At 38.2% G+C, this 15,401-nt stretch overlaps 1 protein-coding gene across 4 annotated transcripts in view; it reads right to left on the bottom strand.

Moving 5' to 3' along the window:
* SYK (spleen associated tyrosine kinase) overlaps positions 1-15,401 on the bottom strand; it is a 44,967-nt gene that overhangs the window by 5,771 nt on the left and 23,795 nt on the right. For 3 of the 4 annotated variants that reach the window (XM_021380238.1, XM_021380239.1, XM_021380241.1), the window contains 7 exons: positions 13,177-13,245; positions 6,384-6,477; positions 5,552-5,729; positions 4,216-4,425; positions 3,607-3,796; positions 2,132-2,272; positions 1,777-1,889 (listed from right to left, as the gene is read on the bottom strand). In XM_021380238.1, the coding sequence (XP_021235913.1) occupies positions 1,777-1,889; positions 2,132-2,272; positions 3,607-3,796; positions 4,216-4,425; positions 5,552-5,729; positions 6,384-6,477; positions 13,177-13,245 (995 nt within the window). The remainder of the gene's footprint in view (positions 1-1,776; positions 1,890-2,131; positions 2,273-3,606; positions 3,797-4,215; positions 4,426-5,551; positions 5,730-6,383; positions 6,478-13,176; positions 13,246-15,401) is intronic. The other variant, XM_021380240.1, reaches the window with a different exon arrangement.

The raw sequence follows: 15,401 nt of genomic DNA, 5'->3' as shown, positions 1-15,401 counted from the left end.
AGTACCTCAGCCTGATGGCCTGCAGTAGACCCCAACCACCAGGTGCCCTTCATTGGTCTGGTCCCTCATTTTAACCCACAAGGTCACAATCTGGTGATGGCTGTTTCTCAGTGGCAGCTCTTCACAGTCTATCAACTTCTTAACATACAGTGCAATCTCCCACCATTCCTACTTTGCCTGCTCTGCCTTTCCCTTCTGAAAAGCTTGTAGCCCTCAATCATAGTATTCCCACAGTGCGATTCATCTCACCTTGTTTAAGTGATAGCAATCAGACCACAGTTTTCTAATTCCACCACAGTTTTCATCTCCTCCTTCTTATTTCCCCTGCTGCATGTATGGGTGTAGAGGCACTTCAGCTGGGCTACTGGCTGCATTAACTTCCTGGAGGAGCCCTCCAAAAATTTTCTTAGACAAATCTGAGGTTTTTTCCTGCTGCTTCCTAAAGTGATGGTGTTTCCTGACTCATCTCTGTTGCTCAGAAGTACATACCTTCCCCAGTCAAATCTAGATTAAAGCTCTCCTAATACATCTAGGAAGTTTGCTGCCCAGAATACCCTAACCCCACCTGGTCAGTTGCATCCCATCCGACATAAACATGTCTGGTTTCTCAAAGGTGCATCCAAGATCATAGAACACAAAGCCCTGAGCATGGCACCAACCATTTATTCAACTGCCCCTTTTGCCTTTCTTTCCATGTCCCACTCACCAGGCATGAGAATAGAGGAGAACACTACTTGCATTCCCAAGCCCTTCAGCATCTTACTGAGAGTCATAAAGTCTCTTTTGATATTTTGGGATCTCCTAATTGCAGCCTCATTTGACCCTACTTGGAAGCACAGAGATGGGTAATAATACTCCAGCTTTAACAAGTATGGTAGCCTCTTTTTGATAGTACAAATGAGGGGCCCTGGCAGGCAGCAAACCTCTCTAGAGAGAGGACATGGGTGACAAATGGGTGCCTCAGTGCCTCTCAGCAAGGAGTCTCAATTACTAACATCCTTTGCACTTTTTTGGTAGTGCTTGTACTAATATTGTTGGTTGTTTGGACCAATTTTGTCTGGTTGTGCCTTCCTGGGTCTTGACCACTGCCTCTACACTTTCCTCTTCCCAGCCCCAGAGCTCTGTATCTGTTTGGTAGGGGTGTACTTGGGGCAAGAGAGAGTCTTGTTTTTCTGTTCCAAGCAGTTTCCCTTGTCTTGTGTGGAAGTGCAATCCATCACCTCGAGTCTGAATAGTTGTCTACCTTCCCCTTCCTGGTACTTAAGACTTTCACTGATATGAAGTCAATGTGAGATCCAAATTGAGGATATTTAGAAATAACAGAAGAAAAAATAATCAAAACAATTAAAAACTAAGAAACAGAGTGAATAATTTGACATCATGACTTTGAAATTTCTGTCCTGGAAATCAAAATGAAACAAAAATGTTTCCTTAATTTCAGACATACTTTTCAAAATACATCAGACTAACATTTCGGTGGAATAAATTGTTTTTGATGGAATTAATTGTTTTCGATGATACAGAATTTTTTGTACCTTTTTGCTCCAGCAAAAAAATGGATAATCCGTACAAAATGAGATTCTTGTACCATACTTATCACCTCACATCGTTCTCAGCTGAAAGTGCAACTGACTCCTTCCTTTTCAGGTTGTTTGTAAGCTAAAATCTAGCTGATACAATATGCTTTGAAATATTATTATTTCATGCTTTCTAGCTACCAACTATGTAGATTAAAACATACTGCCATTAAAAGAGAGAGTATCACATCACACTCACTTGTATGTCCAACATAATTTCATTAAGTCATAGACTTCCACTGGACAGGCTTCAGGACGTTCCATTCGTTCTCCTCTCTCAATCATTTGTGCAACTTCACCGCCTTTCATTCCCTGGAACAGGATGACCAGAACAGTCTTCTGAGTTGCAAATGATATCAGCACACGTTAGTATAGTATAAAACAAAGAGAAGTCTGGAGTTGACCTGAGGGCTATCCTTTGACTTATCTGTTACAACAGATGGGTTCTAAGGCCTTATTTGACCTGCAACAACCCTACCAGGCAAGAAAATAAAGGTGATGGTTTGAATTTGCTCTAAATTTTTACAGTAAAAGAACTGCCAGATATTACTCACTTTATAGGGTTTTTGCCCATAAGAGAAAGCTTCCCACATTAAAACTCCAAAGCTCCAGACATCACTTTTGCTAGAAAACTTGTAGAAATTCATACATTCTGGAGCATACCACTTGACTGGCCATTTTCCATGACTTTGTGCCTAAAGTAAGGAATAATAGAAAAAAAAGAAGCAGACTTGAGACAGTAGTAAGTAGTAAACAACACGAGAATTAATGGAAGCCAATTTAACTTGGATTTTCATGCATTCATACTAAGTATTTCTGATACAGTTTGCCTTAGAGAAATTGGCAGCAGCTTCTTCAATACTGTTACAAAATTGTTCCTAACCTCCCAAATTCAAATAAAGCACTGGAATTAATACTATGGTAAAGCAAAGCTTAGTTAAGGGACCTAAAGTCCTGCTTGTAGTGGCATTCAATTTTAAGCTCTGTCAAAGAAAGATTTTTCAACTCTTACAGAAGGTAAGAAACACCAACTCAGCCAGAAGGAGTCTTGAACCTTATTTTTAGTTGAAGTCAGTGCTTTACTTCAAAGCACAGCAACTGCTTTGTGGCAAACTTCAATTTGATTAAATTATGCTGTAATGCTGTGTTACAAAAATGCAAGCATTGAACAGTACTGGCATACTGGCACAGTGCTAAACCTATTGCAATAACCCTGCTGCATTTTGTGGAGTTGCAAACGGAATGAGCCTTTGATACTTCATCTCAACCCCCTGACAAACTATAGGCAAGTTGGAAGTGATTTAAGACGCTGCTGCCTTTTCTGGCAGCAGTTACTGTTCCCATAGGAAGGTCATCAGAAGGGAGCATGTGCTCACTCCTCCTCTGCAGTGTTTCATGGTCTGGCTTACTGGTTTTAAACAGCTGATGAAAAGAAAGGCAGTAGGATGAAATAATTTTAACTACAAGAGTAATATATAGGAAAAGAAAATGCATACGTGATTAGAGGCTTTGTCTCCCAAGGATATATTTACCTGACTAAATGTGGCACTTATTTTAGTCTCTTTTGCTATACAAAGATTGCGGTAATTTAAAACCAAGCTGACCAAAATATACCTAGGTCAAATGATTATTTACCATCTGTACTCCTTCGACAAACTCCCCAAATCTGATTCTGTTATTTAGTTAGTTTGCCAGCCTGTATTTTCCCTTGACATGATGAAAACCAAGTGCTAAATTTGTATTCTCAACAAAGATATTTTCAATTTTTATGAAAGAAAATACGTCATTACCACACTAAATTTCAATGGCAAATTTACCAAATAAACAACTAAATAAGGGACTAGCCTTTCCCTCCCTATTCATCTCTTAACTTTGATCAACATTTTGAAAATTCATGACTACAACTAGTAGGCTGTAAGATAATGTACATAGTGTTTCTTACCTTCAACTTTCAAACACAACTGCTCTTAAATAAAAAATAATCTTAGGTTATATAGTAAACAGCTTTGACATCTTGTGCAAATCTTACCTTGTAATAATTTTCATCAGCACTAAGAGCCTTAGATAGTCCAAAGTCACTGATTTTGGCATAATGCTGGGTGACTAATAACACATTCCTCGCAGCCAGATCCCTATGTACGAAGTTATTCTCCTCCAGGTATTTCATCCCCATGGAAACCTGATGTACCAGCTCTGTTATATTCTTTTCTGTGACATGTCTGAAAATCATAATTGAATCTTTAAGAGATCAGTAGTTCATTATTTTTCAAGGAGTTCAAACACAAACTTGAACTTCCTCATACAATAGTAACTTGATCCATTTATGTTTAACTAAGATTTAATTAGAACAGGCAGCATAAGAATGTCTTGATCATATCAATAAACTGTGATCATAACAATAAACTGAAGAACATCTGAAAATTCTTTTATTCAAAATGCACTGTATTACAAAAAATATTTAACATTTAGGGGACATTTGCAATATAATTATGTCCCAGTGAAAAGTATCTACAATAGCTAATTATTACATAAACTACATTTCAAAGTAAAATGTTCAAAAATTTTAAGATAAAAAGACCCTTCTCTTGTTTTTTTCTGCCCCTTTTGGTAAATACAATGAAATGGAATCAAAAGTTACCTATTTTTTTGCAAAAATTTGTTCAATGGCCCAAGTTCAGCCATTTCCATTACTAACATCCAGGCCTCTGCTTCACATATACCTATCATTCGGACAATATAGGGGTTGTCCAGTTGCTGCATTACATTTGCTTCTCTCAGTAACTCATCCTTTATAGCTGGATCATTACTCTCATTCTTAAGAATTTTTACTGCCACTGGCTTGGCCCCCCTGCAAAAGAGAATCCCCTGTGATTAGCTGCTGGCAAATCTGTGTGTAAATGTACACAGTCTTCAAGTGATGCTTCTGCACACATAGTTTGAACTGTGAAAGACAGAACTGAACACTCAGACAGGAAAGAATCTGATTGCAATGGGAATAACTATATACCAAATGATTAGAAGACAGCTAAGCAAAAAAAAAAAAAAAAAGAAAATGGAAAGAACGAAAACTAGAAGTAATGATTAAAAAATCTAAACAAGTCTGAAAACAAAGGCACTGAACAAAATTATCTTGTCCATTCCAACTAGTCTTAACTAATAAGAGTGGAAACACTTCCAAAAAGATCTGTTATAATGAGAGTCCCCAGAGGAAAAGCTGTAAGGGCTTTCTCAGCACTGATGTGTTTTTGACCTGAGACACTGCAGCACTGCAAAGCCACAAGGCAGCACTCTGACCTGCTAAGAAACTAAGCCTGCTCCTACAACCTACAACACATGCATGTGAAAATCGCCAATGAGATGACAGAGCTCAAATGTGAACAACTGCTGCTAAACGAGACCACAGCCCTTCAAATCCCCTCAGAATATACTGGAAAATGAAAATTCCTTCTTGGTTCTGAAAATCTGGGTTAAGGAACTGCCTCCAGCTTTGACTGATGAAAGCATATACATAATCAGTCCATGCGTTTAAGCAACATACTGGTAACGCTTTATTATGAAAATGCATAATCCAATGAATTTATTATGAAAATGCAGGTGACCTGGCTTTTGTCACTATAAACAGGGTCTGTTCCTACCGTAATTCCATGACAAGAGAGGCCACAATAATTTCTGTCTGCTTGAAAATCAATGTTGCAACTTCATGAAACAGGTATTTATCATACTTATTTTAGGTGAAAATCCATTTGCTACTGGTAAGCTGTACTTGGATCTCTACAGTATCTCACAGACAGACTACGAAGACAAGAAACATGAATGCCCACACAATGTCTGGAGAAAGGCACAGAGCTTCTTACCCTACTATACCTGACAGTACGGTCATAGAATCATAGGAGGCACTTCCCCACTTTAAAGACAAAAATAACAGCTGGGCAGTGACTATGCTGCACTTCCTGAAAACAGAAGGAAACACTTACTTTTTCATCTTATAGAACCCTTTCTTTACAGTACCAAAGTTGCCAGAGCCAAGTTCTCCTTCCTCCAGGGTTAACAATTTCCTGTCAAGAGTGACATTTTTTGGTTTAACTTCATCTGGATCAGCATATGGACTTTCATAAACCTCAGTGTCCATGGGTAAGGCCTCTCTCTGATCACCTGCAGTTCAATGAATAAACAAATTAGAGATTATGTGAGACTATTTTGCTCCCACAGGTGCTACATTCAACATATCCATGCTCAGGATTAACTGTTGGATCTTTGTGTTTGACTTAAGAAAGCATTATAAAGAAACCTCATACAGTCTAGCTACAGGCACTTTCGAATATTCTCAAAAAGAATGACTTGTATCTGGTGACATCCTGTAACTATTGAGGAATTGCATAATGTGAAACAATGAAGTTCTTTGTCTGAAGAAAGGTTAAAGATATGCTCTTCTCCCTAGCACTTCCCGTTAGTGCTCAAACATGTCTTCACTCCAATTGCAATATCTGCAGCTTACTGAAAGCCTAGGCACCAGACTGGCACTGTGGATTCAGTGAGGCACAATTCTTTTAATGAAGGGCAAGGATGCAGCTTTTAGAGTCAAGGAGGTAATAATCCTCCACTTCTACATAGAAAATTTCTGTTAAATCACTTTTATTACAGACATTCACATCTGGCAGCCTCAGCTACCAGGCTTGAGCTGTGGCAGTGGTATACCAATAGGCAACATGATGTAAAATACAAGCAAGCAAAGAACAAATATGGGTTGAGGTAAGAGCCTTGGAATAGTGAAAAAAAGTGGTATTTGTGTAATAAATTACTGCCTACCTTTCTCCGCTCCTATTACACCTCTTTCCCTTTGCAGTACATAAGGATTAAAAGGTGTTTGGTCATCAGATGGCGGACCAATAGGTGTCTGGAGCTGTTACACACAAACAGAATTTTTAAACTGAGCAATATACCACTAAGTTAAAAACTTTTTTTTTTTTTCAGAAGATTACGGCATGATTGCAAGAGAAACACAGGTGAGAATCAAAGAGTAAGACAGGGATAAAAAAAATGCTTATTTAATTCTTGAGGCTATTGCTTGAGTAAATATGCAGGCCAAATAACACATATACTGCTGCATCTCAAGAAGTAACTGGAAATATTTCACAACATTTAATCTGGGAGACGTAACTGGAATGGGTCATGCACAAATCTTATCCTGCAAATGTTAAATTCACATGCAGTTTTAAATCTGCCATGTAACACTATAAATCTTAAGGATTTCCCTTTGATCTTCTTCCCCCTCCAAGTTATCTCTCACCATATCTGGGCCATAGAGAAATTCCCAGTACTGATGAAAACAAAAAACCAACAACCCTACCCTGTTTATCTTGTGGATGTTATAAAGTAATTCCACTTGAAAGAAACAAGGGCAGAAACAAATTATTTTAATAAGTTTGAATAACTGAACATCAAAGAGTAGTCTGTTTGTTCGTTCTGGTCTGAGGAAGGAGAAAATGACCTGATCACTAGTATATTTGAACAACTGATTCAAATACCATTCTTCTGCCTTCATTCTTTTGTCAGGGGAATATCATGAAGCACATAAATGACCATAGCAGAACATACTCTCATTCTGGAGTTGCCTGTTTGGAGGATGAATCTCACACAATATGGTATAGATGAGTGACATTTATAACCTGCTCTATTTTATTTGTGAACTGGGAGAGAATAGTTCTAAGAATAGAAAATTACAGATATTATTTCTGCAGTTCAGTACTTCAGTTTCTTTCACAGTGTAAAAACTTCAGTGATGAATGATCTCATGCTCCCAAAGTAGTGCTTCAAAAACATAAATTCAGACATCAATAAGAGTTTGCTCAGTTCTTGTAAGAAATAAAAATATATTGCACTTGCAAAACCCTGGATAGGGCTATTTTCAAATATCCAAATATTTTTAATAACTGAAGCTTTCTGTGGCATAATTTCCTTCCTGAAAAAGTTGTGGTTTTTAAGTTAGGGGAAACAGAGCTTGGGAAATGTCTAGGAGTTAATTATTGACATTTTATCAATTGGAAGCAGCTTTTTGATCCAGGAGGTAGAGAAAATTAAATCATAAAAGTGATCTGCCCAACCAGATGAAGCAAAGAGGTTTTGCTACTTGGACTTTACAGTAAATCAGAAGTAGTTTGCAAGATTCTGATCTAATGGGATGGGTGTAGTGGCATCAGAGATGGCAGCATTTCTGACTTGCCTCATTCAGTCCTGTGGAACAGTGCTGAAAAGGCGATATGCTGTCAGGGAGGCCATAAGAGTCAGACAGAGTTCTCAGACAGGCCAGGGATAAAACTGACCAGCTGGCTTCAAGAACAAGGAGACGAATCCTAAGAAACAAGATTTATTCTTTCTCCTTGTCCTAATTCTGTTTTTCTAGCCTGGCAAACCTTGCCAAATCTGCAACTTAAAATCTGCACTTCCAAGGCTCAAATCACTTTATTTGAAGCACAGGTCACATGCTTCGGTTAAAAAAAAATCACTTAAATTAGATAAATAAACTTTATCTAATTATTGCTGAACAACAAGGCAGAAACTCTTTAAGAAGTTCAATAGGCACTGGACAACCCCTCAAAAAACTCAAGAGGCCATATGCTGTCACAGAATCATAGAATGGTCTGGGCTGGAAGGGACCTTTAAGATCATTTTGTTCCAACCCCCCTGCTATAGGCAAGGACACCTCCCTCTAGACCAGGTTGCTCAAAGCCCCATCCAGCCTGGCCTTGAACGCTTCCAGGGAGGGGGCATTCACAACCTCACTGGGCAACCTGTTCCAGCGTCTCACCACCCTCACAGTAAAGAATTTCTTCCTAGTATCTAGTCTAAATCTACCCCCTTCCAGTTTAAAACCATTTCCCCTCGTTCTGTCGCTACCTGCCCTTACAAAAAGTCCTCCCCAGCTTCCCTGTAGGCCCACTTTGAGTACTGGAAGGTACTAAAGGACACTATAAGGTGTCCTTGTTGCCTTCTCTTCTCCAGGCTGAAGAGCGCCAGCTCTCTCAGCCTGTCCTCGTAGGGGAGGTGCTCTAGCCCTCTGATAATCTTCATGGCCCTCCTCTTCACCTGCTCCAACAACTCCATGTCCTTCTTGTGTTGGGGGCCCAATACAACTGGATGTAGTACTCCTGGTGGGGTCTCATGAGAGCAGAGTCAAGGGGCAGAATCACCTCCCTTCACCTGCTGGTCACATTTCCGTTGATATAACCCAGGATACAGTTGGTCTTCCAGGCTGCAAGCACACGTTGTCAGTTCATGTTGAAACTTTCATCAATCTACACTCCCAAATCCTTCTCCTCAGGGCTGCCCTAAAGCCATTCTCTGGCCAGCCTGTACTGTGCTTGTGATTGCCCCAACCCAGATGCAGGACCTTGCAGTCGGCCTTGTTGAACTTCATCAGGTTGGCATGGGCCCACCTCTCAAATCTGTCCAGGTCCCTCTGGATGGCACCCCTTCCCTCTAGTATGCCAGCTGCACCACTCAGCTTGGTGTCATCTGCAAACTTGCTGAGGGTTCATAAGATCCCACTGTCCACGTTGCCTACAAAGGTGTTAAACAACACCAGTCCCAACACCCATCCCTGAGGAATACCACTAGTCACTGGACTCCACTTAGACCCTGAGCTGTTGACCACAACTCTCTGAGTGCAACCACCCAGCCAATTCCTTATCCAGTGAGTGGTCCATCCATGAAATCCATCTTTTTCCAATTTGGTGACCAGTATGTCACATGGGACAGGTCAAACGCTTTGCACAAGTCCAGGTAGATGACATCAGTTGCTCTTTCTTTATCCACTGACACTGTAACTCCATCATAAAAGGCCACCAAGTTTGTCAGGGATGACTTGCCCTTGGTGAAGCCAAGTTGGTTACCATCAAGCACCTCGTCTTTATTTTCCATGTGCCTTAGTATGTGATTAGTACTAGCTGAGGACTAGAGAAGTAGTTAAATATCCCTGGCTAAGGGCTCAGAGTATGAACTGGTGTATTTTTCACTGGCCAAACAAAATTGATGAACACCACATTTGCCTCACAAGAAGACACTCACGTGTGCAGAACAGCTGATAAAAATATTCTGATTATAAGGAGTTGACTCCTTAAATGGGAGGTATAAAGACACTTCCTCTCCTTTGTAATTCAAGAGCAAAACAAAAGAATCTGAAATAATTGGCTGATCACATTCAGGAACTGCACTAAAAAAATGAGTGCATTACTCCCATGCTTCTAAATAAAACAGTAGGTATGGAGATAGTTCAGTGACATTAAATCTAACAAAGATCTGAATGGGTTCTTTCTCAGAAGGCTTCCAATGTTGGAGATAAGTAATAACGTCTTATATATCATTAGAGCTAGTTTAGTTAACTAATAGTTAGAGAATTGTGGAATGATATTCCTTATTGTTGCAGTTCAATTAAACAGCTTAACAACAGCCATTTCATTTATATTTTGGTTTAAACTGTAATTTGATGTTTCAAAGGTACCTTTTTATAGCTTGTACTAGTAACACAGGCATATTGGGTAGCACTCAGAGACCCTCAAATAGCATTCTCTTCCTTAGTTCTGCCAAGTATGTATTCATGGCACGTAGCACCCTTCAGTCCTTTTAACAAGTTGTTTGAGCAGAAAGGCCAGAATTTTTCACTTGCAGTGAAGAACAACTGTCTATAAATTGGGGAAGGAGGTACTTACGTTTGCATGTATGGTGCACAAAAAACCCTGCCTCTTATTTAACTGTCATTTCGAGTCCCTTCTGCCCTATGCTTTAACAGCAGCAAGTTTAATTGTGCAGATCTTTCTGAGAAAGGGAGCTTTGTCTTAATACAACCAAATTATAGGTTAGGGGATTGCTCTCTGCATTCTTACCAGAATACAGAATGAGCAAAACGCCTATGGATTTGTTCCCACAGTTAAAACAGAATATAGAAAAAGAGTCTGCCAGAAGAACCCATTAAAAATGGCACATATTATGTGACATCTTACGGCATGCATACTGGTGAACTGTGAAGCAAGGTGTCATTTAGGATGAGAGGTAATGACTTTAAGTTGTGCTAGGAGAGTTTCAGGTGGGATATTAGGAATAATTTCTTCTCAGAAGGAGTGAAGCAATGGAATAGGCTGCTTAGGGAGGTGGTAGAGTCACTGTCCCTGGAGGTGTTCAAGAAACGTGTGGATGTGGCACTGAAGGATGTGGTTAGTGAACATGGTGGGGATGGGTTGACGGCTGGAATACATGATCTTCTCACAGGTCTTTTCCAACCTTAATGATTCCATGACTCTATGGTTTTATTGTCATTTTACATCCTCATACTAGAGCTTTATTTCACATGAGCGGATTTTTCAGCTATTGCTTAATTTTAATTGGTTAAAATTCTCAGATGTACATAGTTAACCTAAACTTGCCACTCTTGCCTTAATAAAGGACTGGCTACACTGATGTAGCAGTCCTGTGCTAACATAGCAATATCTGCAATAAGAGGAAAGCAGAGGAGGCAGAGTTTGCACTCAACTGAAGATACCTATGTAGTAGAAGAAATGCCACTTTCTATTTACGGATAAGACCGCAGTAGGATAACCCCTCAGGAGCTATGAGCATCTAGTTGAATGAGATCCACTTACTGTTTGGTTTAAAATTTGAATGAAACGGCTCAAATTACTCTAAATCTCATTTTTATAGTAAATATTTTTTTTCATAGTAGGGATTGTATTTATGAAGTTAATCCATACGGTAAGTGTTATTTCTTTTCATGTTAATAATTCTGATTTGCAATAACCCAAACATATATGCAGGACCACAAAAGGCATCTTATTTTGCTAAACCAAACTGCATAGCAAAATGCCTTAGCAAAGTCCTCAGTGAGCTTTGGCTAAAACTTAATAGTAGCCACTAGGTGGCACAAGTTCACTTATATTCTCATCAGAAAAGAAAATTTTATGAGTAAAGCAGATGGAAAAAAAATTGTTCAGAGCGCTAAAAATACATCTAAATAACCAGTCTGTGAAATAAGTAAATAATTTTTTTAAAAAATCACACAAAACTAACACATTTTTCAAGTCTGAAAAAAATATACCATTATAAATTCTATATTTTACTGTCTGAAAGGTTTTGATGCAAGAGAAGCAACTCTAAGTAACCAGGTGTAAAAGTTTAAAGTCAACTTTGTGTTTGGGCTAAGGGATGGCAAATCTTGGTAATGTTAAAAAGCTGATCTTTTCTTTAGGTTCTCAAATCTACCAGTATGATGAAATTTGTGCTTTTTAGTATTCCAGGGTAATTACTCAAAATTACGGCAAATCACATTTCTGAATTATTTTCTTAAATGATATGTCCTTTTCTGTCAATACGCTTCAGGTTGTACTGTCTGTGTGTTCCCTAGATGGTAGAATATAGGTATTGGATTGCAGGATGCAACCAGAGAATAACATGGGCTTTATCAGGTGAACAGACAGCAGAGTGACCAAAACAATGTCTAGAGGATTCAGATCCATTCTTCTGAACAAAGCCAAATCACAACTCCCCTGTCTAATATATGATAGTAAGGCAATTTTTTTTTCAGGTAGCTTTAGAACATGCCCATATATTACGCATTTAACTGTAAAAGATGACAGAGCATAGAAAATGAGGCAAGGGTCCTATAAGGCCTTGGAGGATACACAGATGACAGCAGCTACTGGTACCTTTGTGCAACAGTGAACTGAAGTTATAAAGAATATATATATATATTTTTAATCAGGATTATCAATACAGTATCAGTAAAACAGCTTTTTGCTCTAAACAGCAGCGTATCTCTAGGGCTTTTTGTGCCACTCATGTTTGTAAGAGAGCAAACGGCATTAAATAAACAAACAAACAAATAAATAGCAAAATGAGAGACTCACAGAACTACTTCTAGTTCTAGGTAGAAAAGGGACGCAGAAGTTATTCTTAGTATGAAAAAAAAATCCCGTGACTGCATGTTTCACAACTTAAACTACTGAACAGCACCATTTTCTGTCCATGGAACATTTTTACTAGTACCAGCCTGTGTTTCCTTTGACTCCCTGGCATCTTTTCACCTTTCCCATTCTCCTTGGTCTTGCAACACCTTACACTTCTTTAAATGTAATTAACTTCAATGCATAACAAGATTTGTGCACAAGTTCTGTCGGAATATATTTTGTGTTTGTTATTAACAAACTGTGTCCCTAAATGTCCTCTATCATAGTTTATTGAACAAGCCATTTATATTTCCCATTAGAAATGTCACTTTGGTTTCTTTAAATAACTATTTCTGGTAATATATTTTATCGCTCACATTTTTTTGCAGAGATGTTGAGAACAGTACTGACACTATATTTTGGGATATGAAAAATTACTTACAAATAGCCCAATTTTCAAGACTTCTTTAGAAACTGCTTTAGTTCTACAAAATTAAGGCTGCAATTGTGCAAGTGATTTCTGAAGAAGGCCTACAAAACCTTAACAATCTGTTTGTTAGTAGTCAAGACACACATTTAGTAATAGCAAGCAAAAAGGAAAGAGTGCAGTTAGTCAAGTGTAAGTCTTTTTAACTCAGTCGATAACCTAGAAAGACTGTATAAGGCACCTTTTTGCTGCCAGCCTTTGGAAAGGTGTACGATTTGAGTCTTGAGATAATTCCACCTCTTGCCCAACTCTAGAAACCACAATGTCAAACAGGAACAGTAAATGTGCCAGGAAAATTACTAAAGATATTTTATAAAACACATGTAGTATACAAGAACAAAACATTCCCAACATTTCTCTTGTATGTGCCTGGTAAGTACACATATGAAACATCAAACGAATGTAGTATATGAAATCTTAGCAATACATTTGCTTTAAACTATATTATTCTAAACCATCTTGAATCTGTACATATTCCTTAAGGGAGTTTTAAAATTCAAGTACACTGCCCTTTCCCTGGATCTTTTACACAGTATGTTTCTTTTGCCTCTGTCATTGAACCTCTTCCAAACATATTAAGCAACATGATTCAGTTGGTAACTTTAGTGTGTTGAAGGGTGACTAATTTATCAGGCAAGCTTTAAAGCACTCTTTGGTATTACAACAAACAATGTGGCTACTACAGCACAAAAACTGATGTTAATTGAAAACAAAGATGAACAGGCTTCAGATTTTTCAAGTGTGCTAATGATCTGTATAATGATACCTTTAAAAAATTCAAATATTCATCTTTATTAATCAATATTTTCATGTGAGTCATGAACTTTCCTGTTGCTTTGCTCTGGATTGTCTCCTGTTGGACAGCATTTTTCAGTGCAGTACCAAAAACGAGAGAAAGCTCTCTAGCTGAGACCATAGCAGAAGTGAACAAACTGGAAACACCTGTGACGTTTCGCTTTCATCTACCACTGTATTGTTGCATGTCTGTGTTCCTGCCTGATCTCTCATAGCCACCACATCCTCTGAAAAATTGCTGCTCCCATGCTGTATTCTGCAGCTGATTATTGCAAATGCAGTATCTTGCACTTGTTCCTAGTGAACTTTGAAGTTTTTTTTTCCCCAAAACTCCTTAGTTTAAACTTAATGGCAGTAACATAAGTAAAATGAAAATACACAGCTTCTGCATATGGGTTTGTAATTTTTCTTTTTTCTTTTCAGGATACATTTCTGTTTTTACAATCTGAGTTCATTATATTTCAGGCTCTGCATATATGAAAACCTACACAAGCGGTCATTAGCGAGTTACTGTTTTTGCACAAATTTGTTCATGTATGAGAACCTGGCAATATTAACTGAAGTCTTTGAGTTCCATAAACAGTATTATTAATTTGAATTTTTCAACTTTGTATATTTATTTCTCTCATATCCACTGTGTTTTTTCTTCTATCATGGCAAGTCTTAAATATAACAACTACTGGTCAATTCTGAAAACACACACATGTGACCAAGCATCTTTTTCTCAACTACTTGCCAGAGAAATATATGTTCAAGGTTGGAAGTGATTTCAGCCAACTGTGACTACTTAATAAGCAAGGCACATAGTCTTGACAAATCATCAAGGCCCCTTCTGAGTAGAAAGAAGTAGGCACATATGAGTGGATAGTAATGGATTTTACACTGAAGTGACTGGTAGGCAGGCTCTCCCTCTTCCTTAAAAATTCCTCAAAAACAAGCCTTCAGGATTTGTTAAGACCAGTTGCTCTTTTGAGCTGATTTATACTAGGCAAGATTAATCATATCTTGTTAGCAAGCCTTTTACCTGTAAAGCACCATTAACAACTGGAGTCATTATTACTGCAATACACTGATGAAAAAGAGAAGAATTTAGCCCATTTACTTTCTTTACACAGTCCAAAACATCCATATCAGTGTAGTCAGATATCTTTTGTACTATTGCTCTGAGATGTTAAACATTTAAAGTAAGATTTTAAAGGATTTCTTGCATTTAATTTCATTTATACTTAAATCTCCAGAATATTCTACGAATAGTCTAACGCTTATGTAATATTCCTAAATTGAATGTGCTTGCTCTGATACTAGAACTGTGTATGTACTAGATTATATGCATGAAACCTGCCTGGTGTGCTTAAACATCCCATTCATACTCGTAAACGGCATAAATCCAAACCTTGGGACATTTAAAAAATGGCACCTCTTTTGACTGCACAATTCCATTACTTTAAATGGGTGCCTGATTTTCAGAAACAGATATGAAAATTATTGTTCATGGGCCCAGGGGGACTCAACAGCAAAACAAATGGAACTGGCTTATTTGAATATTCTTTTTTCTGTAATGTGGGACTACATCAACTGTAGAGATCCACCTAGCTAACTCAAAAACCAAGA

Source organism: Numida meleagris, chromosome Z, assembly GCF_002078875.1.
Source record: "Numida meleagris isolate 19003 breed g44 Domestic line chromosome Z, NumMel1.0, whole genome shotgun sequence".
NCBI classification, from domain to species: Eukaryota; Metazoa; Chordata; class Aves; order Galliformes; family Numididae; genus Numida; species Numida meleagris.
The sequence above is the reverse complement of the archived record's forward strand: the minus strand, read 5'-3'. Positions and strand labels throughout refer to the sequence as shown.